This window comes from Haemaphysalis longicornis, unplaced genomic scaffold (assembly GCF_048455015.1).
Source record: "Haemaphysalis longicornis isolate Haplotype H1 unplaced genomic scaffold, Haemaphysalis longicornis Haplotype H1 scaffold_5, whole genome shotgun sequence".
NCBI classification, from domain to species: domain Eukaryota; kingdom Metazoa; phylum Arthropoda; class Arachnida; order Ixodida; family Ixodidae; genus Haemaphysalis; species Haemaphysalis longicornis.
Window position 1 is genome coordinate 58,630,568 of NW_027526385.1, and position 25,323 is coordinate 58,655,890.

Consider the following 25,323-nt stretch of genomic DNA (forward strand, 5'->3'; position numbering starts at 1 on the left):
CAGCTCTTAAACCTTGCCTACAAGTTGCCTAGATACGCCCTTTAATTTATTATTTTTGAATCTGAAGGTTTCGTTTGGCTAGCAGCTGTAGCCCTTGACTAGTTTTCCAGTGACAACACGTCATGTCATCAGCATTTGGCGTATAAGGCAGGATAGCTGGTTCATTATTTTGTAAAAACAGAAGTGACTACGAGAGCATCATTCATACAAATTTCTTTTTTTTTTTTTTTAGACAAGAACATGTGTATTACCACTGGCAGACAGCCCTCATATGTCAAGAATCAAGCACATCTCTTTTGGCTTACTGTAAAAAAGTATGCTTTGTAAACATAACATAAAATACAATGTTTCGATGAACAGGGCCAAACAAGAAAAAGATGTATAGATAGAAAAAAATAAAAGTACAGACAAGTTACATGTGCAAAATGTAGAGTCACTGCCAAAAACGGTGATTGAAGCAAGAGGCTGTATAAAAAGAGGAAGTACACAGGTGTGTTTAGACTTCAAACACATCTGCGTAAAAAAATACGCTATTCCTGTGGGAGACATGACTGAACCTTTCTCAATCTGTACCCCTTATGTCTTACCTTAAATTTTCCAACTGTTCTTCACTTCATTTTTTTTTTATATATATATATCGGCAAGATTTGGCGTGCAGCCGCAGGTGTTGCGGTGCACAGCCAGGTGTTCTCTTGCATTGTTTCTAATTGAAAGACTGTGTTCTGGCACCTTGCCATTAAACCATTGCCCCGTCCGACAGTTTTTTTTTTTTTTTTTTCGTAGGTCAGTTGGGTATTGTACACAATGGCTGACATAAATGTATTGTGTCTCCCAAGAACAGTCTTTTGTTTTTCTTTCGTTACGGCTATAATGGGTATACTTATTGACAACTTGCAGCAGGGCTCTAAAAAAATTAGTTACACGTGCTTTTTATTATTTTTTTTTCTTTGATGTAACAGATGGGCATGATATGTGTTTTATTTTAGTTTTCAAGCTCTGGGTCTTTATTTTGTGGCTTTTCTGCTAAATTTCTCCAGAATGGATCCACACATACATAGCCTTCTGACTAAGAGATGTGACACGTGAACTTTGAAGCTTTCAGACCGTTTTAACTGGCATGACTTTTCGAGGGCAGCTTTGGAGGAACTCATTAACTGCTTTGGGCAGTTCTGAAACCGCAGAACATTGCCCTTGTTATTTACATCAGGAATGTTGCACCAAATAAGGGTTTGTAGCTATAGGGAGGCGAAGCTAAAGTTTGCCGGGCGAGGGAAGCGCTGCCCTCTCCCCGGAGGGGGAGTACGCCGGGCCGGCGGCCTATTCGGCACGTGCTTTTTTCGCTGCGCGCGTGCTGCATTTCTCGCGATAGGAAGAGGGCTGGGTGAAATTTTCTTTCGACTTATGAAAGCATACACATTAGCACGTGTCCAGTATGTTCGGTTTACACGTAGAGTAGTTACTGAGTTCATTTTTGTCGACGTTTGTCTTGTCGTCTGCTACAGACGCGCCGCCTGCTTCCCGCCGCTTGACCGGCAGACTGCCCCACGATTTTAAGGGGGGAAACGCGTTGTTCGGCGGTCATCCGTTGCTCTTTTCTTCTGCAAGGCGACAGCTGTTCAGCTGGTCTCAGCGTACTTTTCTCTTGTTTGTTACTCCCTTCGCGTGCTCGCGCTTCTGACATCCGGACTTTCTGGACTGCAGAAACACTGACGCTTGCAAGAAATGTAAGATAAACGTGATTGATTATGGTTCATAGGTTATTTCTTACTCTTGAAACAATCAGCTGCATCCTATAAAAACGCATTAGAAAGGCACACGCTAATAAGGGGTGCGCTGACAGCGCCGCATTTCCATTTTACTTGTCCTTGAAGAAATTTTTGTTTGCAATTTTGTCACCCGCTTGGAGTACAAGTATGGGTTAGCGTGTCAGTTCGCGGAAACAACAGAACAGCTTGTGGCGTATAACTTTTAATTACTATAATATACAGAATTTGATGTATACCTCTTCTAATTACCAGTATTGCTAAATGTGGGAAAAAGGCGAACAACGCAGCAATCGAGTCCCGAACACAAGTCACAATGACAAGACGGACCAGAGCTACTACACCCAGGTAAATCGCTAGAAACTATTTTTTTTTTACCCATGCAAAATGTCAACCTATTGTGTTATATTTGGACGATATCGAACGGCACCAGCTAAACAACTCCGAAGTTCATTTATTATAGCGGAAAACAATAATTGGCAGCATGCATTAAAAAAAGTGTAGAGGGGAGGACTCGTTAGAACACTAGTTTGCATTTTCAAAGCCGGATAATGTAAACTGAAAGCACACAGATACAAACAAAAATGTGTCAACTTATTTCACCTTTCGAACCGCAGTGATCCATGCTTACCGTCTATCCTTTGGTGCGCTTTAGCGGGGAATATGCAGAATTTAACGAATGGATTCTCTTCTTTCGCCTTGTTACTGTCGTGGCAGCTGACCATGCAACAATGTGGGGTTATTTTTTCGCTTTCAGTTTCATCTTTTCGTTTCGGGCTAGTGAGGAGTGTTCCCGCCGCTCTTTGTACGTGCTGGCTTAAGTGGCTCGCGCAGCCGGCGGTCTCTTTGTCGCATTCGTGAGTAGGAGGCTGGATGCCTCAGGCGGTGCGGGAGACAGCGCGAGCTGCGCGTGCACTTGCCAGACGCGGAGGAGCGGGCCGAGAGGCGTTCGAGCGGCGCGTCTGTAGCAGACAAGACAAACGTCGACAAAAATGAACTCAATAACTACTCTTCGTGTAAACCGAACTTGCTGGACACGTGCTAATGTGTATGCTTTCATAAGTCGAAAGAAAATTTTACCCAGCCCTCATCCTAGCGCGAGAAATGAAGCACGCGCGCAGCGAAAAAAGCACGTGCCGAATAGGCCGCCGGCCCGGCATACTTCCCCTCCGGGGAGAGTGCAGCGCCACCCGGCGATCGTTCCGGAGCCTATAAGTCAGTTCAGTACGCCCAGGGATGAAATTGCAAATTTCAAGTTTATAGGACAAAAGGTTGCTGGAAATGTATTGTACTTTCTTTTAGTTGTGTTGCGAGCTGAACAATGTATTTTTTTTCGCTGGCATATATGTAACACAGTTTTGTAGAGAAAAAAGGCTTACAATACAGACAGTGGGAAGAAGTCTCTCTGAAGAGTGGCTTTTTTATTTATTTTTATTTTCCTGCAGAGTTCTGTGCATATTCTGTGGTTAGACACGATCAAGGCATGCTACAACAAAGCTTGAGGGGTATCATTTTAGCTTCACCATTGTTCATACCTGCCGCTGTAACTCACTGTCGTTAATTAAGCAAGCATCAAATAGTAAAAGTTTGTGCAGTCATGAACAGAATCAAGTGTTGCTTGGTTCATCTACAAGCTGTGAATATATCTGGATGCTAAACTCTGCTAAGGATTACAGCAGATGCCATTTTAGAGAAATGTGCTTTTTCCGTAATGGGCAGGAAATAAGTTAATTATCGTTTCCTGGTTTGCTTGTAAGATGTTGATAGCCTAATCTAAATGCTGAACTTTCTGCTAAGGCTTATTGCTCACACCATTTTACAAATGTGCTTTTAGCCTAAATGCTGGGAAATACATTAACATCAGTGCATTGACTAGTTAATCGGTAGCTTTATTAATTGTACAGCTCATATGTACAGACATACAGACGTGTGTGGCTGTCACATAATTTGAATTAAACCGTAATAATCAGCAGAATTGAATGCTAATGCTGACCAATTTGTCGTATTTAAAGAATTTAGTAAGATGTACCAAATAACTTCCCAATGTCTGCCTGAATTTTTTTTTTGTTTAGATTTAGAACATTCGCGCGAAAGCACATATTTGTGCATGCAAGCGTATTGCGCATAGTAATTTCCCATAAGACGAAGCTGTAGTGGTTGGGCGTGTCGTGGAGAGCATTTTCCATCCCGGATTTCTACAGTGATTCATGCCGCTTTTAGAGTGCTCGTGACCTTTAATTAAAGCAGCAGCAAAACTGTTCCATGTGGCACCAGCCGTAACAGTACTGAATAAAACATTTTTGTCTGCATTTCTTCAGCATGATACTGCTGCGTTCTTTGCGGCATTTCCGACTGCCCTTTCTGCCTACTCCCAAGATTCTGTACAGCTCTTTCAAGTCGAAGATTTAGGTGTTAACGTTGTGCTAAAGTGAATAAGAGATCTATGGTAGAGGTTAGCAGGAACAAGTGATAGCTGCAATAATTCCATTTAATGAAAGCCTGGTGTTGTAAGTTTTGAAAATTTTTGCGAGTATAGCTTTGTGGAATTGGGTGGTTTTCTGGCTTTTCTGAAATTCTTGCCGAGCCAGGGTAGGTCTTTAGCGTCTCTTAAAATAAAAACGTGGAAAAGGGTAACTACGTCATCAAGGTGTATACACCAATCTCATAACAAAAACTTTTTGCAGAGGTATATGTCTTTTTGGAATTGTTTACTATATGTAAATATTCTGACAGTAAGTTCACATGTGTATCACGAGGACAGTTTATATATATATATATATATATATATATATATATATATATATATATATATATATATATATATATATATATATATATGCATTATAGACAGTTCAATTTCAATTTGCCATCCGGTTGATTTTGTGCTTCTCTGGAGGCAAAAAAATGACTTGATTTCTGCCAATAAATTTCCAAAGTGTGCATTTTGGTAATTTTCAGTGACACTTGGCTTTGCTGATTCTTCTTAAAGTGTGCAAGGATAATTTGCTTCTGCAGAGCAGAACATTTTTGATGCTGGCTATGAGAAATTCTGTGCTAAATAGAATAAACAAACATTAGTATGGGGTGTGAACATGTATATAGAGAAAGAAATGCTTGCAGGTAACATTTTTAGTTCCATTAGTTAAGCATAAATGAATAGAAAGTTCTAATCAAGTAGCCGTGTGTCATTTGCGCATTTGAAATAATATGCAAAGCAAGCCAGTGGAGTTCTGTAACTTCTGTTTGCACATTGTGGGGGGGGGGGGAAGGGGGGGGAAGAAATTTTTGCTGTATCATCGTGCATTGTTATAACTGTGGCATAGAGCCTTGGTTGTTTGTTGTGCCTAATTTGGTAAGAATTGTGTGGGGGCCGATTATTTCAATTTTCTGAAACTTATTTTTTTTTTAGGGCATGAAACACGTGCACTGATATCATCAGCATGAAATCGGGCACGTTTATCCCATGCATGTGTTCAGGTTTTGTACAGCCGCTTGTGTCGGGAAAGCATAGATAGTCAATAGTCAAATAGTCATTCATATGGTGGAACCCTTTTGTGTTATGTACAGGAAAAATAGTCAAATAGTCATTCCTTTTAGCATCCGTAATTAACATTTTTCATCGTTGTCGTCTACCGGCATCCCAACGTCCTGATCGTGGTGACCCTTGTGGCGATTGCCATGGCCTTTTGTTGAGCCTAATTGTGTGTGCAAACTGCATACTTAGTGCAGCAGCAAGTCAAAGAAAGTCGGCAGCGTGCGTGCGTGTTTTAGGCACGTGGCGTCCACGGTCTCACCCCTATCTCATTTCCGACTGTGGCAATCCAAGGTGTCTACTGCAAACTGAAACGGAGAAAAAGAACAAAAAGGCTGCACCCATTTGGCTGCTCATGTAGGCCCTTCCGGCCAGCGTGTGGAAGAACCAGGAAGCTAATTCATTTCTGGAGGCTATAGGGCCTGTCGCAAACGCCCTGTCTGACCCACTTTTGGCGTATACACTGCTTCTGATCTTGGCGGGCGCAAGGTTTGTTTCTCCCGGCTGCAGATAAGGGCAGGCAGAGATGGCTTATCAGCCACGTAGGCACGTTACTCTCGGTTTCGTTTTCGCCTCATGGTTGAGGTCGTTGAGGGGGGGGGAAGAAATCCAAGGAGAGGGGCCTTGGTGCGCTGAGGTCACTGGGAGTAACCTTAACTTCAGGGCTTATGAACGAGGTGGAAGGAAAGGGAAAAAAAGATACAAAGCCCTGCAGCTTTGGTATTTCAACACTGTTTACTGCCACTTCCTGCCTCGAGGTAATAAGAACGTAATGTGGGTGGGTTTTATTGCAGAGTTGTTGCGTGTTGGTCGCATATTTATGCGAGAGTTAGAGGCGTGAAGTAAGCAAGTGGTATGCAATCAAAACTGGCTTAAGGACCTCTACACGAGCATTTCAGTGGCGCGTAGATCTTGACTGTCTTTGCACGGCCAAGCTATGTTATTGCAATCACTACTGATTAGCATGACACATCTTTATTAACTAATTAAAATCTGCAATCAAAGGCCAATTCTCGGAAAGCTTGTTTTTGTAATTTTTTTAACAAGCCCCAACGCTCCAACAGCAAGGTATTGGTTTTATTGTTCTTATTAGTTTGAGTCACGCAAAATTCTGGCTGATTTTGGAAAATTGGCCTCGTTGGCTCCTCAAACTGGTTTAGCAATTCAAGTGCACAGTTGTTGCATGCATACCTGAATGCACATGGTTTCTGTCTGTGCATGTTTTCTGGAGTGATTACTGTAAAATTATTTGCTCTTGAATTTCACAAACTTTCAAGGCGAGAAAATTTTTTTGACATCTGGGAAGGTTATGCTGCTCTCGATGTAATTTCAAAGGGAAAGTCATTGCAAACCAGCCATGTACTGGATAGAGCTGAATCTGAACACTGCAGTTCTAAGCGCCGCTCGTGTATAAAGCAAAAGAAGCAAGCATGTTTCCCATTCTTTGGTCAACCACATGGCATACACGCTGGCTTTTCAGGCAGCTTGTAGTGGCTGTGGAGGGCATTGGGGTTAGTTCGATCGTTGAAAATTTCATGGTCAGATTGGGAGTGCCTTTTGTACAGTGACATGTCCCGCAAAATTTTTTATACACTGTCCATATATTTGAAAAGCATCTTGCTTCATTAGAGAACTTCGATAATGGAGCCAGGGGTGTCTGAAAGTGCGTCATAACTAGCTGTACAGCATTTCAACGATCATCATTTTAATGTGTTGCTGCTTTGATGCGAGTGGTTGTGCAAAAACGGGTTGATTTTCAGTTACTGTAAATTCCTGAATGCCTGCAAGGGCATAATTTTTTTATGGATTTTATGAAAGCTTATCAGTAGTGCCGTTTGCAAAACAGTGTCAAATAAAATAGTGAACCTCATTTCTGTCCTTTTGGCATCAACTAAATTTGGAAAAACATGGATTGAAGCATTCAAGCAATATCAGCATGCAGTTTGAAGTAGCAGTATGTCTCATTAAAAAAAATGGTCTATAAGCAGAAGTTTTGTCTTGCTGTAAGTGTAATTGTCAGCTTTAGCCGCTATGCCTATAAAAGTGTAACACTTCGTACGCATTGCTACAGTTCTTGGTGCCACCTCACAATTAAAAAATGTAGAATCGGTGTATACAGAGCGCGTTGTGCTAGCAGGGGTGAGACAGCTGCGCATATTGCGCAGTTTTGATACAAATTTGTTTTCCTGCGCCAGGCTGCTCCAAAAGCTTGAAAATTGCAAAAATTGCACCAAACTGCTCCAAAACAGTCTGAGAGCCAAGGATTTTAACGCTTCCGTCAGTTTCAGTGGGGGAAAAGGCTTACTAGCTAACGGCATAATTTTCCAGCACCCCCAAGGTGGTCCTGTTTGTTAAGGTTTAATTGATTGATCATTCAATAAAACACCCGCATAAAACACCCGACTGTTACCTCGCTTTGCGCAACTTTTGCCGTGGCTCTACACTTGTGCGTAAAGCCGGGTCTGGGATTGCAAAAATAAAGATTGAGTCATTCACATGATAATAAAAATGCCTTGGAGTTGCTTAGTTTTTCAGTTCGATATTCTCAATGGCGCTCCACGCTATCTGTGCATAGGGCCTAAAAATTTAAAAATGGTTTGTAAAAATATAGTGTAGTTCGTACGAATTGTAATACTCTGATAGAAAAAACTGTATTGATAGCTGTTTCAGTGTTTTGTACGTTCAAAACCAATTAAAAGGTGCACTTCCCTCCTCCCCCCCTGATTTGCCAGAAATTTGTTTTTTTAGGCTCCTAAGGTGACATAATAAATTGTTCTTCTGCTCCAAATCAAGGTTCTCCTGCTCCAAAATCAAGATTTTGCTGCTCCAAAAACTGCTCCCAAATCTGGTTCAGCTGTCTCACCCCTGTGCTAGCTCACAATTCTATACTGAAATTGATTCACTTTCCCCTCTTGACTGCAGAGCCATATACAACTGAGAAATAATCCTTTGACGGTCTTTAATGGTCAAGTCAGATGCGAGAACAACACTGATGACAGCATGTTGGAATTCATTCTCTGAGAAATGTATGCATAAGAGAATCTGCCATGTCTCTGTCATATCCAGATCCTCGTTGTCTAGTGCATGGAAGTTTTTTACCTAGGAAATACTCGTAAACCTTGTTCATGGTGGAACTTTTGAAGAGCATGTCATTCAGTGCATCCATTGGAAGTCCAACAAATGTCCTCCTCCTTCCTTCATCCTTCGAAGAGGCCATACTCACTCCTTTGTAACCTTGGCTTGCTATCATCGCTTTATGTCGCGGTGTTGCTACGGCTGTATACAGAAAAGCTTCACAATAACATTAAATAAAACACTGCGCACTTCAGCGGAATGGCAAATTTGTCAGACCACATTTTAGAAATGGTGGCTTGTATTCTCACAGCAAAGGCAAGCTTTTATTGGTGAAATTTTTTTGTTTGTTCAGTGGGGGGGGGGGGGGGGAGTGATTTTGGAAGTACTTAATGACCCCTTTTCAGCGGAGGGGGTATTTTGTTCAGACGTGAGTCAAAAAATACAGCAGAATTATGCTAGCAAATAGCATTTGTTTTGTCTGCATACAATTTATGGCTGTTTTATTCAATGCCCTACAAAAGTGCCTGCTAAGTATCTGTAGTTGTTGTTGGCTTACAAATTTTGCTTTTAATAAATGTGGAAAGGTAGGCCATGACTCATAGTATGTCTGGTGGTAAGAAAAGCACGCAGAAAGGAGTCCAAGTATGTAAATGTTGAATCAGCACGGCCGTATTCACAGTAACAAATGAAGCACAGCACATCTATTCCTGTTATGGGTAAGCTGTTTCAGACAATTCTAACTAATCTCTTAAACATCACTTGCATTTCTCTTTCCTGCCAGGGCTGATTATTTAGTATGTATAATGTGTTTTCTCTGCCATGTATGACAGAATATTTTCACCAAGCGAGTTTCGCGCAGTCTAGCACAAAACCATATGCACAGTGGATCCACCATCGCACTAGTCCCCTGCTCTCTGAGTGAGTTTTAGGCTTAATAATCCTTGTCCCTTTGGCTTGCAGGCATTTTTTTCTCCTGCTCTTGTTCTTTGCACAGCTTGGAAGTCATTTGGTCTACCGGTTGCCCCTTTTCAGAACCGCTGCTGTATTCGTCCCGCTGGCCCCGCTCGGCATACGACTCGTTTGGTGTCTGCGCCCGCGCCACGGCCGTTGAGATCTGAAGTGGCGGCCGGGCAGCACAGAGCAGCAGCAGAGCAGCAGCGCCCCCCGCATTGCTGGAGAGCGACGGAGGAGCGGCGGCCATGGAGGAAGAGCAGGCGGATTTGGAGCTGCAGCCGCTGAGCCTGGACGACATCCGGGGCAACCCCAACGCCCCGCGTGACTACGGAGATGACGTGCACGGCGGGCGGGGAGAGGCCGATGGGCCCGTGTCGGCCATCTTCTCGGTGGCCATGGGCCTCAAGCGCAAGAAGGTTGTCGGGGAGCCCGTCCGCAGCCCCCGAAAGAAGCTCGAGGGTGAGGGAGCCATTCGTACTGCGCTTCGTGTCTATCCCATTAATTAGTCGAGCTTGACGCATGCTGAACTGCAAATAGGTTGACACGGTTCCAGCTTGTTCGACTTTTGCTAATGATCTTGCTGGTATGTCGGGACTGAATCCTCCATAAAGGGGCTCAGGCTTTATGCCTGCTTCCCACTGTGGTAGCTAAGATATGGTGCTCATTACAAAGAGGCTGCTGGTTTTGGGAGTGGGGAACACAACAGGGTGTCACAGGGGTGTCACAGAAAGGGAGTACTTTGACTTCCTTGTCATGCAGCGAAACGTCGACACTTTGATTACTCTAGATTTCCAAGCACTTAATTCTGTAGCGGTTTTCAAAATGGCTCATCGGTTCCTTCATAACGGGAGCCCGAAGCTTTAAAAAAAAACTTATCCCTGTGCTTATAGCACATCGGACATACAAAGTATGTGATGTCTGTGCAGGCTATAAATCACTCTTTTCCAAATGGTGCGCAGAGGTTCCCCCCGCGCGTCCCCTGAGCCCGTCGCAGCTGGCGGTGCTCAAGTGGAAGCGGGCGGCCCGGCAGGCACTGCACATGGAGGACCCCTGGGCCATGTTCCACCTGGAGCGCTTCAAGGCAGAGCGGGTCCGCCGCTACCGCTACAACGCCCTCAACAAGGCCTGGCTCGAGGATGAGGCCCTGGTCAAGATGGCGCCCGACGTGAGTGGGGCTGCTCGCTTGCTCTCTTCTCTCTTTGCTTTCTTTATTAGCCTTTCCTTCCTTTCTAATTTCTTTTGTTCGTTTGCAGCCATTCGGACGAGGAGCCATGAGAGAGTGCTTCCGAATGTAAGTAACCTCAGCCTCACATTCTTTGGTTGGTTCAGGTTGTGTGAGCGAAACGACTCTTGTTGTGTGACATAGTGAACAGTTTACAACTACATCCCCTCAAAACTGCTGCAAGCTTGGGAGCTGGAAGTAGGTGGGCTTAAATCGATGCACTCCAAATATATGTTCTTTTACATTAGTAGAGGTTGAAGTTGGCATCTTACAGTACTATTAATACAAACAGTGGTTTCCTTCTCTTCAGACAAACTTTCTTTGGTTGAGTTCTAAGCCACACAGCTGCATGTAGTTTTCTTTAGGGACAGTGCAAAGAGAAAAACACTAACAGGAACAATTTGGCTTGTACACTTAGTGAGCGCTGCCCTTATTAACAGGGTTCGCACAGGTCCTTGAAAACCTTGAAAACCCTTGAATTCAGAAGTGTCAATTTCAAGGCCTGGAAAGTCCTGGAATTTTTAAATGGTCCTTGAATATCCTTGATTTTTATGGAGAGAATCAATGGCCCTGTCTTTTCACAAGAATTTAAAGCGTTTGTCGTGGATTTTAGGTGTTAACAAATCTAAAGAAACGTAGCAATCGAGCTTCAGTGTATTGCTTGAAATTTCAAAAAGTTTTGTGGATTTTCATTATTCCGAGGCAACATTGGGAGCAGGCTTTTCTCAATCCAATCCATGTCACAATACAATCCAGTGAAAGCCAGCTTTTGTTCTCTATCTTACATCTTCCATCTAGTCTGGACGCTCGCTCGTTGCATGTGTTGTGTGTTTGCTCTTACGTGCAAATGGTGGACGTGTACATAGTTCGCCCTGCCTTAGAGCAACACTTGCTGATTCAGTTTCAACTGATACTCTTGCTGACAAAGCAGGACATGCAGGCTACGTTAACGAAGTTTTGAAATCAAACAGCCTGAGCAAAACAACATAACAAAAAAAACCTCTAAATACCAACCATGAAATAAAAAATAAAGCTGGTGGAACATTCACGCACCTGTTAGCGGCTATCTAAACGTGCAATATTGTGCTTAGGTATTGTGCAATAAAAAACTGTTGCATTGTGTTGAAAAAGCTATAGATAATCTCGGATAAAACATTAGATTGGGACCTTGAAAATGTGTTTTGTGGTCCTTGAAAGTCCTTGAAAACCCTTGAATTTTTGCTTTTGAAGCCTGTGCAAACCCTGATTAAGCAAGTTCATTTGTGCTGCTTTACTGTGACACTTTTCTGTTCTTTCTAATCGTGGCTCCCAGGCACGTTGCACTTTGTGCACTCCTTAATGTCGAGCTAAGTTGTGAACGAGGTGGACGGACCATTGCAGACATGTAAGGAACATGCAGCACGCGATGCCTAACCGACTGTTCCCGCCTGGCCTCCCCGCATGAACAGGAAGAAGCTGTCGAGCTTTGCGACAGCCCAGAACTGGGCGCATGCCTTCAACTATGTGGCCAAGCGGTACCTGGAACCCGTGGACCGCACCACCTACTTCGACGATGTCCGGCTCCAGATGGACGCCAAGCTCTGGGCCGAGGAGTTCAACCGGCACAACCCACCCAAGAAGGTGGGTCATCCTTAATTAAGCACCCCCGCCGTGCCAACCTGATTGGGGATAAACAAAAACCATAAGAAAAGCAGGCAGGGAAATTGGTGTAAGGCTAAAGGGGCATCTAGCTTGCCTTACTGGAGCATCAACTTCAGCTGTCGGCTGTTCCTCGAGGGTCGTAATTAAGTCACAGGGTATGTACATAAGCGGAGGAACGTGTTGCTCTTGAAGAAAATGCATTCTCGGTGATGGGGATGATGATCATGGGCTACCGTGAAGCACACAATGAAAGATTAGATGGATACGACACACAAGGACGGGCGCTCTACTTCCGGCTTAAATTTTATAATCAACACATTACTTATATACGTGAAAAAAGTTCCCTACGTCGCTGCACAGCATGCAAGCACACCTCAATTCATTCCCAGCTATATCATGTGCTCCCACCCAAGGCGACCAGCGCCTGTCCTTTTATGTCGCCTCCTTTGTCTAATTTTTGTTGCATTTCACAGTCGCCTATGATGAAGTACCAACTTGCTTATCCAAGTACGTTGCTAAGTTATGGGATGATGATGGTGCGTCAGCAAATGCTGCACTCCTTTGTTCTAGGCTGGGCCGAAAAGATTAAAAAAAAAAGAAAATAAGCTTTAACGTACATGCGTTTGCCAGTTTGATCATCATCTTTCCTTTTCCTTGTGTAGTGTGTAAGGTAGGGAGAAAGAAGAAAACAAAGCCTGTGCTACCGCACATTCGTTGCAGGTGGACATCTTCCAGGTGTCAATCATTGAGTTCATCGAGCGTCCAGGCAGCCCCCTGTACCACATGGAGCACTTCATCGAGGGGAGCTACATCAAGTACAACTCCAATTCGGGATTCATCAGCTCCCAGGCCACACGCCTGACACCGCATGTGAGTGTCAAAAAGAGAGACTAAACTTGGCCGGACAAGAGGCAGTTCATCTTGCTGCTCAGTGAATGATGTGCACTTGCAAAAATACTAGTTGCGATTGTGCAGTCAAGAGAACAAGGGCAGATATGGTGAGAGTGTTGTATGACCTCCGTTGGCTTGGAAAAGGATTGATAGCATTTTGGTTTACTGTCAAGCTGCTTTTGCTGAAAATGGTATTTCTCCCTCTTTGTCCTGCCCGTCATGTCTAAGTTTGCTCTCATTGAAGTACCACAGCAAATGAGATAGAAATGTGTAAGACTAAATGTAAACAAACGTGTACCATCTGCACGCCTTTGTTTTGTGAAAAGAATGTTTGCTAAAGCACTCGCTAATTGACCTTCGCTCCCTGCTGCCTCCTTTCGCCACTGCAGGCGTTCAGCCACTTCACGTTTGAGCGTTCGGGCCACGAGCTGCTGGTGGTGGACATCCAGGGGGTGGGCGACCTCTACACAGACCCGCAGATCCACACGGCCCACGGCTCTGAGTACGGCGACGGCAACCTGGGCGTGCGTGGCATGGCCCTCTTCTTCCGGTCGCACAATTGCAATTGCGTCTGCACGGGCCTCGGCCTCACCCCCTTCGACCTGGCCCCCAGCGAGAAGCAGCTCGGGGCACCAGCCTCTGCCATCGGTGCGTGGTGCTCCCTCTCGAGCCACTGCCAAAAGGAGTCAAAAGAGAGTGAAAATGTTAAAGGGTGTTAAAAGAAGTAAAGAGGGTTGAAATGGTTGAAAAGGAGTAAAAACGGTGCCTTTGCTGAGGTGTATTGAGTGGGAGGAGTACACGGCCAAATGACTAAGCACAACGTGAGCATTCCATTAAGGTAAATGTGTAGAGCAGTTTGTACTAGTCGAGCACTTCTCAACATAAATGCTTCTAAGGTAAAGTTGCTTTGGGGTGGTCGTGCATGCATGGCGAGAATAAATCCTGCCTTTCAACTTTGATCTTTTGTAACACGCCTTGTAGCTCACTTTTGCGTGAGGTGCTATTCTCGCAGCAAAAGAAAGTAGCCCCCAAGCTGCGAGATGTCTTAGCCGAGTTGCCCTTTGTGACACCAAAGGGGTGGTGACAAGCGTGCGGAGTTTTAAGGCAGCGATGTGTCCTGCACATTGCAGCCCAGGGGGCCAAGACCCGGCTGCGTGGGCACGAGGAGCTGTGTGTGGGCATGTCGGAGTACGAGCGCAGCCACCTGGCGGAGGTGCTGGGCCCCCCACGCCTGCGCGTGCGCACATACAGCAGCCCCTCGGACTTCTCCTCCGGGGCGGCGGGCAACCGAGACCGTGGGGCCATCCCAGCGGTTAGTGCAGCTGCTTGCCCTTGTCCTTTTATGGCTCGAGACTGGCTGTTGTGCGTCTTTGAGAGGAAAGGTCAATGTATAGATCAGTGAATTTGGTCTTCACCCTTCTTTGCTGGTCAAGGTGCAACGTCCCAGTTTGTTAGTGGAAGCAAAGGGTGTAGGTAGTGTCTTGATGGAGTTCAACCACCTTTCTTGAATCTGTGCAAATTTGAAGAACAGTACTGTGGCCAGTTGCTTGATATTTGTTGTTGTTTTTACTTAAGGGGGGACGCGAGGATCAGATTGTGAAAAGTGACTAAAAAATCGTTTTTTCGGAAGTCACATTTTCGGATTGCACGTTTTATATTCTATGCGTTCACAAAGTTTCCCTGCCGTAAACGATCGCGAAGTGCCAAAGAAAAATATTTATATCGGCTGAGGTGGCAAAATATTTTCTCAAAATGACGAAAACACGGCAATTTTCGCAGCGCTGTATCTCCGGAACGACGCCACTGGGCGCCGCCATCTTGGTCGCGTTAGATCGGCCGACTCTTTAACTTTCATTTCCCGGTTGCTCCTTCTGTCATCGCTGGCTCATAAACGCACAAACGGCAGAAAGAGAAAGGTAGTGAAACGAAGAAACCGATAGATTGTAACACGCGATTGGCTGTCCGGCCTCCTTTTTTGTTACGGCTCTCCTGATTGGGCGTCGCCATGACAGCAAAAACATGGCCGCCGCACTGCTGCGCATTTTACGCTGACTGCGCTCCGCCGATGTTTTCAAAGTTTCCCGGTCGACTCGTGCAGTTTACTCGTTTTATCTGTTACGGTACTGAACAGTGGCATTACTGTTATTGCGGCGATAATGCTTGAGATCGTGCGCCAGATAGGGAAGTGCGCGGCTCGAAAGATGCATCGAAAACATGCCCGCGACATCGCCGTGGTCTGTCCTTGAGTGAGAAGCGCGGTCCGTGCATCTACAATTGCGGTTCGTGAAGCGAACTTTTGGACGCATTGCGGGCACTGCGGTGTTATAAAACGCTGAGTTATTGCTGTGTTTCACAACGAGCTCGCGAGCTTCGAGAATGGAATGACCGACTCGCCAGAAGTTGCGGCGCGCGCTGCATTGGCACGACGTGTTCGGGCAGCGGCCGATAGCAGGATCGGTTGCTATTGCACGCGAGTAATAATAATCGATGTACGCGAAGTGAAATTTAATGGGAAAAGTGAAGTGGCCAACCACAGCAAGGTTACCTAAATTACGATTGTGGGGAACGTGCGCGTAGGGGATTGATTGTAAAAGGGGGGGGGGGGGGGGTGCAATGAACTCAGCTTATTTGAGAAACTTTTGCCGTGACTCTAAACTAGTTCGTACAACGAAGTCGGGGATTACAAAATTATATTTTCAGTGTTAAATAAATTAGAAAAGACGCCGTAAGGCTGCAGCGTTTTACATTTCGATATTTTGATTGGGTTTTCTATTTTTTCAATGTTTGCAATTCTGTTGTCTATTTTGCAATGATTGATTCGCCTGAAGGTGAAGAGCATGGTATGCTAATAATTATCAATGTTGTAATTGTGTAAAAGAACTATATTCTGCTTTCAAATAGCTCATCTTATGCTTGTGATGCCCAGATATAACTTTTTGACACTGAACACCCTCATGTACTAAGCTGTATCTTCAGCAAGGTTATGACACCCAGAAATCTGCTGAAAGTCTGGTGGCACATTAATATAAAACGAAACCATGCCTTACTCTTCATTTTGGAGACAGCTATGCATTGGCATACATCAAGTAAAGTATAGGTACCCTAGCAGCCCATAGTGAACTTTGTGGTACACTAGGTGTAAAACTGGTGCTTCTGCCATCTGAAGGCCTGCACATGAAAACCTTCAATTGGCCAGGAAGGCCTCCCAGATGCACCAAATCAAAGGGCAAGGGTCTTTGAGGTTGTCCCCAAGCAAGCACAGCAAGGACTATGCTGCTGGTGCAGTTTGAAAAATCGTGTAGTCTTTGTAAACTTTAAGGGCCGTTTTCTCAAAAGTGCGTTTTACGAGTTCTTCGTTGCTCGTGGAAAGGATAACATGGCAACCACTGGGTGGATTTTGACACTGTCTGTTTTATTTCCATCCTTGAAGAGTTCTGCAGGGTATGACATTCTCGGATTTTCATTTTAGGGCCTAGTTATTTTTTTATGGGACATTTACGGCTGAGTCAGCTGTATACTACTGGGTACAGGTGAAAATAATGTTCTCTGTAAAAAAAATGAAGGGTGTAAAAAAAATTCGAAGAATGTCATACCCTGTAGTGTTCTTTTGACTACAATTGAAAAGTATTCTGAACTTCCTACCATATGTCAATACCTTGCTAGGCTTTCCACGAGCGGGCAACATGTACACCTCTGTAACACAAAAACTACTGAAGGTATCATCCTGAAATTTCAAATTTCACCATTTGGAGTGTTTTTCAATGCACCTACCAAATTTCATTACTCTATGTCAAAAAATAAAAAAGTTTGCTCCGATCCCCACCTCCCCCCTTAATGTGGGCTAGGATGAAGGGGGGGAAGGTCATTGCAGACAAGGACATGGTGCATACCCAAAATGAATAATGAAGCACCGACTAGTCCACATTCTAGCTCAGGGTCTGTTCAATTCACCCTGCAACACTTGAACCAGTTCACAGCAGCGCCATGCTGGTTCTGCCTTCTGACCTGCACTTTTTCAGTCTATTTCTGCTACTCCCCGGCAGGGAATGCAGGCAAAGCCATGAACTCTTCTTGTGCCGGTGTGCTCCACCGGTGAATCAAATTGCGCAGTACAGGTGTTGCGAGCTGCACCAAACTGATTCATGTGCTGCTGGTGAATTGAACGGACCCTTAGTTTCTTGTGCTTCACATTGTCTGGAGTGTAAGCATTTGTATCTGCTGTTTGCTGCTTTCTCTCGTGGACAGTTTTTTAGAAAGGCCCAACATCATTGGTGTCCTGTATCTCCTAGCCTAGATGTCAGCTCTGATATCCGGGCTTCTAATGATGATGATATCTGATAGTGTAATACTTCTGATAAAAAATTTCACAGCTCTACCGTCACACCATTGTGTGGCACAATTTGAACAGTCCTGGCGGTCCTAAACAGTCTGATAGGAAAAATTTACTATTTTGTGTTCGTAGAACAGTTGCACTCTAGACATAGGGAATGTGAGCATGCCGCCTAATATGTGACATGCAAAGCCTAGCAATTTAGGTCTTAGTTCTTGTAACTTTAAAGTTTTCGGCAAAATCCTGAAAAAAAAAATAGTATATTGTAGACGTTGACGTAAGTGATCACCATTGGCGACTGTCCCGCCTTGCAGCTGCAGCAACAGGACAGTGGCTTCCGCAGCCTGAGCAGCGGCAGCGAGGATTGCCTGGAAGACGACTCGGTCGACCTGGGCCTGGGCAGCGACTCGGAGGACACGGAGACGCTGCAGCACCACATCACCAACGGCCACCCCCTGCACAACGGCGACCGGCCACAGTCTGCCGTGCCCGCACGCCTCAGGCGCCGCCAGCGCTACGACTCCGAGAGCAGCACCCTTGGAGACGTGAGCAGCGACACTCTCCTCTCCTCTTCCTGCTGTCCCTTCTTTCCTCTCTCTCTCTCTCTGCTACTTGGCCTTCATTGCAAAGGCCCAACAACATGAACGCATAATACAAACGCGCTTGCACATTGAAGTAACGTGGCGTAAAAGCACGGAAAGTGAGCGTACTCAAGTGTACAGCAAATGCGTTGCTATGCACTTGTTGTGCCGAAGTCTGGGCAAATGCTATCGGCACACTGCACCTAAACTGTTCTGCCCCTGCGTACAACTGGATGCCTTGTTGGCCGATGGAGTTGTTAGCAAGAATGAGGCTTGGTGTGTTCCCCATGCATTTCTTTTCGGGTTGAAAATGGGTTGTCTAGGAAAAAAATAAGTTTTGGTTTTATCATTCTTTGTTCCGGTGCAGTTCATTGTTCAGAAATGGTGAAGGCAAGCTTCGTTTGAAGCGGGTACAGAGTTGTTAGACCTAGGCTGTGCGTCGGAGGTTGATTGCCCACGCCGGCGTAGTTTATGGCAGGGCGCACTGCTGCGCACTTACGTTGATGTGCAAGCACGTCGTTATTACGTGCCCATGTGGTTGGACCTTAAAAGTGCATCTACCTTGACTCTGCAAGGTGCACACTCGCTTTGTCACCTTGCTGTTTCTTACCTTCAGATGATTCTACGCAAGCTTGAACACGAAACAGAACATTAGCAGAGATAACTGTGGGAGATGACAGGTTAATGTCTTTGTTAGCATTTGTTGTGCAAGCTACCTGAATACCGCGTACGAGCGGATGTTAACGACTTAGATTAAACAGCACCACAAAGATCGAGCAGGCCCGACTCATCAGGACTCGCAGGTTCGAGTGCTCGGCTCGGTGACCATGGAATGGAAAGACGCTCACGGGATGCGCCCACTGACTGTTCCTACTAACTGTTCCTCGCAGTACCTCACTACCGATGTCGCACTTTGCACCTCGCCGACCGAACCGGTTATTCAGGCAAGGGTGAACTCCACGCCATGGTGAACTCGTTGGACCGGATGCGTTTTTGCATGACAGCATTCTCGAAAGGAAGTTTAAACTAAGAGGGTTAGGGAACTCCACAAGGCTTGGCTTCATTAAGGCAGGTCTAGGATGTCGTTAAGAGTGCAGAAACGGGTTCCAAGCGATGCATGCCCTATCCCCGCAGCTTCTTTCTACAAAGAGGAAGAGCTCACTAGAAACACCTCAGCCACACCAAAGGCCTGCCTATGATGCCACCGAGAAGATAGTGGTCTTTGCAGTAGCTTGCCATTTCTGATGGTAAACTCGGTGGCCCGTGCAAACTCTGCAAAGACCCTGCCTCTGGCTGTGTTGCTGAATGCCCAACTCGCAATCAAAAAGCGCTGGGCTGGGTGGGCCACACGAGTGTGGCTGGTCGAATAAGGCCACTCCTCTTCCGCGCTAACATCCTCCCTCCCTCTCTGCGTGCCAGGAGCACGAGCGTGCGGAGTTCCAGCGGCTGGTGGCCCAGCGCGCACGTCCCTCGTCGGTGCTGGACGAGGTGCAGCTGCGCCTGGTGGCACGCCAGACGTCGGAGCAGGGCATGCACCAGGAGATCCAGCAGCGCTCGGTCCTCGGGCAAATCCACCTGGAGATGGCCCGCTGCCACGAGAACGGCCGCTTCGGGGCCGGAGGGGACGGCAACACCGCCCACGTGCAGGAGGGGCAGTGAGTGCACGCACCCCCTCTCTCCCCCCTCTCTCTCTCCTTCGACCTCGATCCGGAAGAATTCCCTTCAGGGGAAGACGTGGGTTGAACGGTCGCAGTTTCTTAAAAGAAAAAAAGAACTTTGTTTTACGTTGCGTTTTCATCTTTAGACTGCAAACTTTTACTTCTGAAAATATCAGGTCAAAATTTTCATGAGAAGTTAGTCGAAAATGTTCATGGGTGGGCAGTGGTAACACGAGAAATAGCCTAAAGTCTGCTCCGTTTGCGTCCATCCTACACGGGAGACGGCACTGCCCACCATGTACGATCAGCCATGCGTGCGGTGTTGGCTGTGTTCTTCAACTTTCACCAGCCATAGTCTTGTGGTCCCGCAGAAAATAAAAGAACCACAAGAAAAAGAACAATATGTTGAGCAATTTGAATCGCGCGGCGTAGAGCGCGGCCACTATTGGATGGCACCTGATGGCAGTCCGATCCAATGGCCGCGCGCATCTACAAGTAGTGCTGATCGATCATTTTATGAAGCTTTCTCCGCTCTTTTACATGATGGCCATCCCGAAAAAGTGCGATTTTGACAGTCTGAAGTATAGAACTGGACGAAGTACTGAGGAAGCCGGCAAAAGGCGTTACAGAAAGTGACAGAGAAGGTTGGCGTCCTTGACGCTTTCACAACCACTAGGCCTACCACCACCACCGGATTGATTGATTGATTGTAGGGTTTAATACGCCGACGCAACGCAGGCGATGAGGCGCACCGTAGTGGAGGGCTCCAGATTAATTTTGACCACCTGGCCATCTTTAACGTGCGCCGAAATCTCGTTCACACGGGCGTTTTTGCTTTTTGCCTCCATCGCAAAAGTGGCTGCCGCGGCCGGGAATCGAACCCGCGACCTCGTGCTCAGCAGCACCACGCCTTAGCCACTGAGCCACCGCAGCGGGTCCACCACCGAATACCACAACCGTGGTTGTGATATCGGCTGCGCTGTAAAAGTCGCGCTGCGACTGGCCAAATTACAGTGCTGTGGGGGTTCTAACAAATTGCTGTGCTTTGCACATAAGGTTCGTTTAGCTGTGGTGAAGTTTCATGCAATGACAATTGCATTTTCGTCAATACAAATGCCTCGAACTTCCGAGCTCTATTTTCTCTCTTTCAAATTTCTGGTTATTTTTTCATTTTGTGGGAAGTATTTCAGAAACTTGTAAAAACACAATTGCGCACACATATACTTGGAGATATGTAGAACGCAATTATCTACTTGAAATTGCGATATCTCACAAAAAGAATTACGAAAGCATCCGGGCATCGTTCCAGGGTATTACGAAAAGAATTAGCTAGTTTTTCGTAATTTAATTTTTCTTTTTGCGTAGTTTCAGTATTTGCACGCAGTTTTTATCTAGATACTTGCACTGTGATATCCAAAGAGCTGAATATAAGGGACAGCAGGATGCTTTTTGTGAACACTTTCTCCGTGTAAAAGTTTCCACAAAAATCTCTACAATTTGACATAACTCAAGAACTATTGCAGCTGCACAAAACCTAATGGTATATTCGAAATCTGCAAGAGAAAAACTAAATTTTGAAACTTGTAGTGCACATAATAAAAAGCAAATTTTTGTCGAGGATCATCTCCTTTTAAATCCAGTTCTCACAATGGAAGAAATCAGTCTTTCTAAAAGCCCGCGGCGCCTGCTCACGTGACCAGTTTTAGGCCTTGCCACCCCTTGCTGTGGTTAGTCTGCAAGCTGTTCGCGCCAAAAATTCCAGCATCGTTTCTCGGGTGGATTCTGGACTTCACCCACGGAAGCGCTCGTCGTCACCGCCCGGTGGCCTACTGCAGTTGAGAGTTGCCTTGCTCCCTCAGCGTTGCCATCTGCTAGTTTTGACGTGTGTGTCGCCTGGCTGGACCATCCGGAGATGTCTTGAAGTGTCTCCTATCCATCACACTCTGGCGCCTCCCCGGCCGTCGTGTAAATCCCGCTTTGAAAGTCTTGCCACAGTTCTACCTCGGGGTAAAACTGCGAGGGGCGGCATCACCGAAAAGGGGAGTTGTTAAATCTCCGTCGGGAGAAGCTTGTAGAGCACTCTGAACATTCATCACCCAGGCTGCCAACCATTAATCTTCGCTATCTGTGGAATACCTCAAGACTGCTACACCTGCACGTACAAGCTGTCCATTGCGTCTTGTGCCAAGTAAACAATTTCTGACCCTGGTGCCTGCCTTGAGCACGATTCTATGGACCTGCTAAACAGTAGCCAGCAGCGTCAAAATCTCAGCGTCTATAAACTTGACTTTTTCAGCCAGTCAGTGCTTTCGCATTTGAACGTGCATAACTAACGTTGTGGGCTGAGCTTTGACGGGGCAGCGAATGATGCGGTGAGTGTCCCGTCCCCCCCCCCCAGGTACGACCAGGAGGCGGCCGTGTTCCACCTGGAGCAGGCTGCCCGGTGCGGCATCCTGGAGGCCCTCCTGGTGCTGGCCAAGGTGCACCTGGGCCTGCCACACGACATGCTCGAGGACTGGAGCCTGCCGGTACGCCCAGCCCTCTCTCTCGGGCCCCTGCAGGGAGCCGCTGCTTGTCGTCCGCTGTTCCATCCAGCGAGCTCTGAAATAGACCCAATACTGGATGAAAATTCTGCGCTGCTGAGCGACCTGTGACAGATAGTGGCCCAGCAGGGACAGGGTTTGGTGGGACGCGCAGTACCACTGAAGTTTTGTCTGGGATTGGCAGAGCTTGCTTGAGTCCTCTCCTGCCATTTATTCCGGTGTCGATTTGAGTTAATGAGTAGGCTACTGGGAAACCTGCCTCATGGAAAGTCGGGGAATGGCTTCTTCATTTTAGATTTGTTGCGATAGTGAGAGGGAATTCGCACACTAAAGCGAATTTAGGGAGGCATGCAGAGCAGCGGCTTCAATCCCGTTGTCGCTGAATTCTGGCGCATTTTGGAATGCACCCGTACTGGCTGAACCGTGCCAGTTTATGTATTGGTGGTGATGATTGGAGTCAGTTAGGAGTCAGTTTGGTGCTTCTTGTGTTGCGGGGTGATTGTGCTTGTTTATACTCGGACAACTCTCTGTGGTAGTGCAGTCAAAGCTACAGAGCCGAACTCCGCCGTTTCGCTGCACAGCTAGAAGTAGGTCAACAAAAATATATTCGCTGGGTGTAAAATAAGCAACTTAAAAATATATAGTTTTTATTTTTTAGCTTGTGATTAATAATGCCACTGTATTATTTGTCAGAATATGTGAAACAGCATTATTTTTTGCATTTTCGGGTGTTTTTGGTTGCAGCGTTTGCCTCTAGCGTTGCATGGGTTCTCTTGAGGGAAAAAAAAAAAGGAAACATAATGTCCTTGTTTATGGCAGCTTCCTTTCCCCAATATAGCTCAACACTTCATTTGCTGCTTGGGAACCAAAAGCTGTTGAAACTTATGAAGCAAGGGTCCGCAAGATGTACGCCCAAGTGAGACTGGTGCAACCATGACTCGCCGCTGTTTTCACGTTTTGTTCGGTCGGCCAGCTTGCCGGCGTAAGCTAGCATAGTGCCACACGGCTTGAGGCGGAGGTCTTAATGGTATCCTGGAGTCTCCAATCATAAAACGGCTTCTATTGGCAACTGGAAGACCACCTGAAGTCACGGAAAGACAAGAGTGCAGCGGTACGATAGTTTCACCCTTTAGCGCACTCATCGCAATCCTAACAGGATTTGACATCGCGCTGTAGTGTGTGTGCTGCTCTTTCGGTATACCACATCCGCGCTGTGTAAGCACGCTACACATGTCCGTGGCGCTGTTCAGTTTTAAGCTCCAGAAGAGTTTACGTATCAGTGCGTGCCTTCAAAACTGCAGTGCTGACAAAATTCACGTCATTTCTGGACGATGCAGTGTTGGACTGTACCGTCCACAGTATAATTCATGAAGTCAGGCCAATTTCTCCAGTGAAAGCGTTGCCTTGTGTTGATAAATAAATGAAAAGCATATAAAGAAAGGGGTGCCAATATGCCTGCATTCTCGGTGAAAAACGAAGCCACTTTCGCAGCTCCCCCTCCCCCCGTAGCTTTCTTTCCGTTGCCACAGAAAGTTGTCTCCAGGTATAGCTGCACCACAGGGTGTGGCCATTGTGTCAGGTCTCCAAGCTTGGGTGAAGCTGCCCACACAGCTGTTGGAGCCAACAATCCTCCTTCTGTCTTCTTCACCCTCCGCTGCTGCAGGCTACTGAGGAGAACGTGTCCAAGGGTGTGGAGTACCTGGAGCAGGCGGCCAGGGCCGGAGACCGGGGATCCATGATTGCACTGGCCAAGGCACTTGACACCGGCCAGGGGCTGGGCACTTGCAAGTACGTCGCCCGCCCTCCACCCTCTTGCAAACCACTGTCACCACACCTGCCGCGAGCAGCTCGTCTTTCCCAAGTTTGCCAGAGGCACAGTTTGCATTTTGCAGTTTCACATGGTTGCACAGCCTGACTGGACAAGAAACCTCCATTAACAGGCAACAGAATAAACGAGCAAGTAGTTTTAAACAACTCTGGCCGTTGAAGCTGGGGGTTTTTTTGTGGGAATGCCTGCGTAAACAAGGACGAAGACTCGTGCGAAAACTGGAGGAATCGTCCGCAAGAGCTTCTCCTCTCGTTATTGCCATCGTCGTCGGATTGCAGCTGCTGTGCCCTCTGTTGGTGCAGGCAGCGCAGCTGGCCGGACGCAGTGCTGTGGTACAACCTGGCGGTGACCACCACGGAGAACGACGAGGGGGGCGAGTACGATGGCTGCATGGACGACCCCCCGTACCTGCTGCTCGCCCGCCAGGCCGAGCTGTACCTCGAGGGGGGCCATGGGCTGGGGAGGGACCCCGCCAAAGCCGGTGGGTGCTGCTGCTGCTGCTTGCTGGGGCCACTCCCGTCTCTCTGTCGTCCTAAAGGGAGTGGCCATGAGGGCAAAATACAAGCTTGTTCAGTTTGAACGGACTCGGCTCCACTGCAGCCATGAAAGACTTCTTTTTAAACCAAGAAAATGCAAAAAATGCTGGTGGGAACTCTTAAATTTCACGCCACAGTGATGAAGAACGGGCAGGAGTGACACAATGTAGGCCAGCACTAGAAACGTAGTTGCCAGTGTGTTAGCTCCATGTTAGCATTCAAGTGATAGGAACACATGGAACTCCCGCTATAGTTGCCCACTCATCCGATGGCCACCATTTGCATATGCAAGGTTCTGTGATGTCAACTGGCTGGAGAGGCGCCACTGCTTCATTCGTTTTCCTTATTATCTCCACTATTTGTTCAAAGTAGCAGTAAAGTTGGCACAATTCGGATCAGGACAAAGGAGTATTTGTAATTAACCAAGCTTGTGTTTAGTCTTCATACACTGCGTACAGACAAGTGCAGAAAGACACTGTCTTTATCATACTAATGCATATTGCTGTCACATACTGGGAATGAAGCATGGGCAGATCAGAGGTTTAGGTGTGGTTGGATACCTGAAGAAATTCGGGCAACGAACTTACTCGACAGACTCGCCATAGAAGTGACTGGAGATCTTTGGGGGAGGCCTTCATCCCGCTGTGGACAGTAACACAAAGACGGTGTTATCGGATGGTGGTGGTGATGGTATAAAGCGCATTGTTGGGCTAGCTGGTTTCATCTGCCCACGAAAGGACACTGGGAAAAAGCAAAGAGTATGAAGACC

At 46.5% G+C, this 25,323-nt stretch overlaps 1 protein-coding gene across 2 annotated transcripts in view; it reads left to right on the forward strand.

Annotated features, from left to right (window-relative positions):
• Nucleotides 1-25,323, forward strand: part of LOC144138282 (eukaryotic elongation factor 2 kinase-like) — a 33,700-nt gene that overhangs the window by 2,165 nt on the left and 6,212 nt on the right. For both annotated transcript variants that reach the window (XM_077670474.1, XM_077670475.1), the window contains 12 exons: nt 9,403-9,783; nt 10,284-10,489; nt 10,578-10,615; nt 11,995-12,166; nt 12,908-13,057; nt 13,468-13,726; nt 14,209-14,390; nt 17,723-17,953; nt 19,409-19,644; nt 22,046-22,175; nt 23,854-23,978; nt 24,321-24,499. In XM_077670474.1, the coding sequence (XP_077526600.1) occupies nt 9,570-9,783; nt 10,284-10,489; nt 10,578-10,615; nt 11,995-12,166; nt 12,908-13,057; nt 13,468-13,726; nt 14,209-14,390; nt 17,723-17,953; nt 19,409-19,644; nt 22,046-22,175; nt 23,854-23,978; nt 24,321-24,499 (2,122 nt within the window). In that variant the 5' untranslated portion in view covers nt 9,403-9,569. The remainder of the gene's footprint in view (nt 1-9,402; nt 9,784-10,283; nt 10,490-10,577; nt 10,616-11,994; nt 12,167-12,907; nt 13,058-13,467; nt 13,727-14,208; nt 14,391-17,722; nt 17,954-19,408; nt 19,645-22,045; nt 22,176-23,853; nt 23,979-24,320; nt 24,500-25,323) is intronic.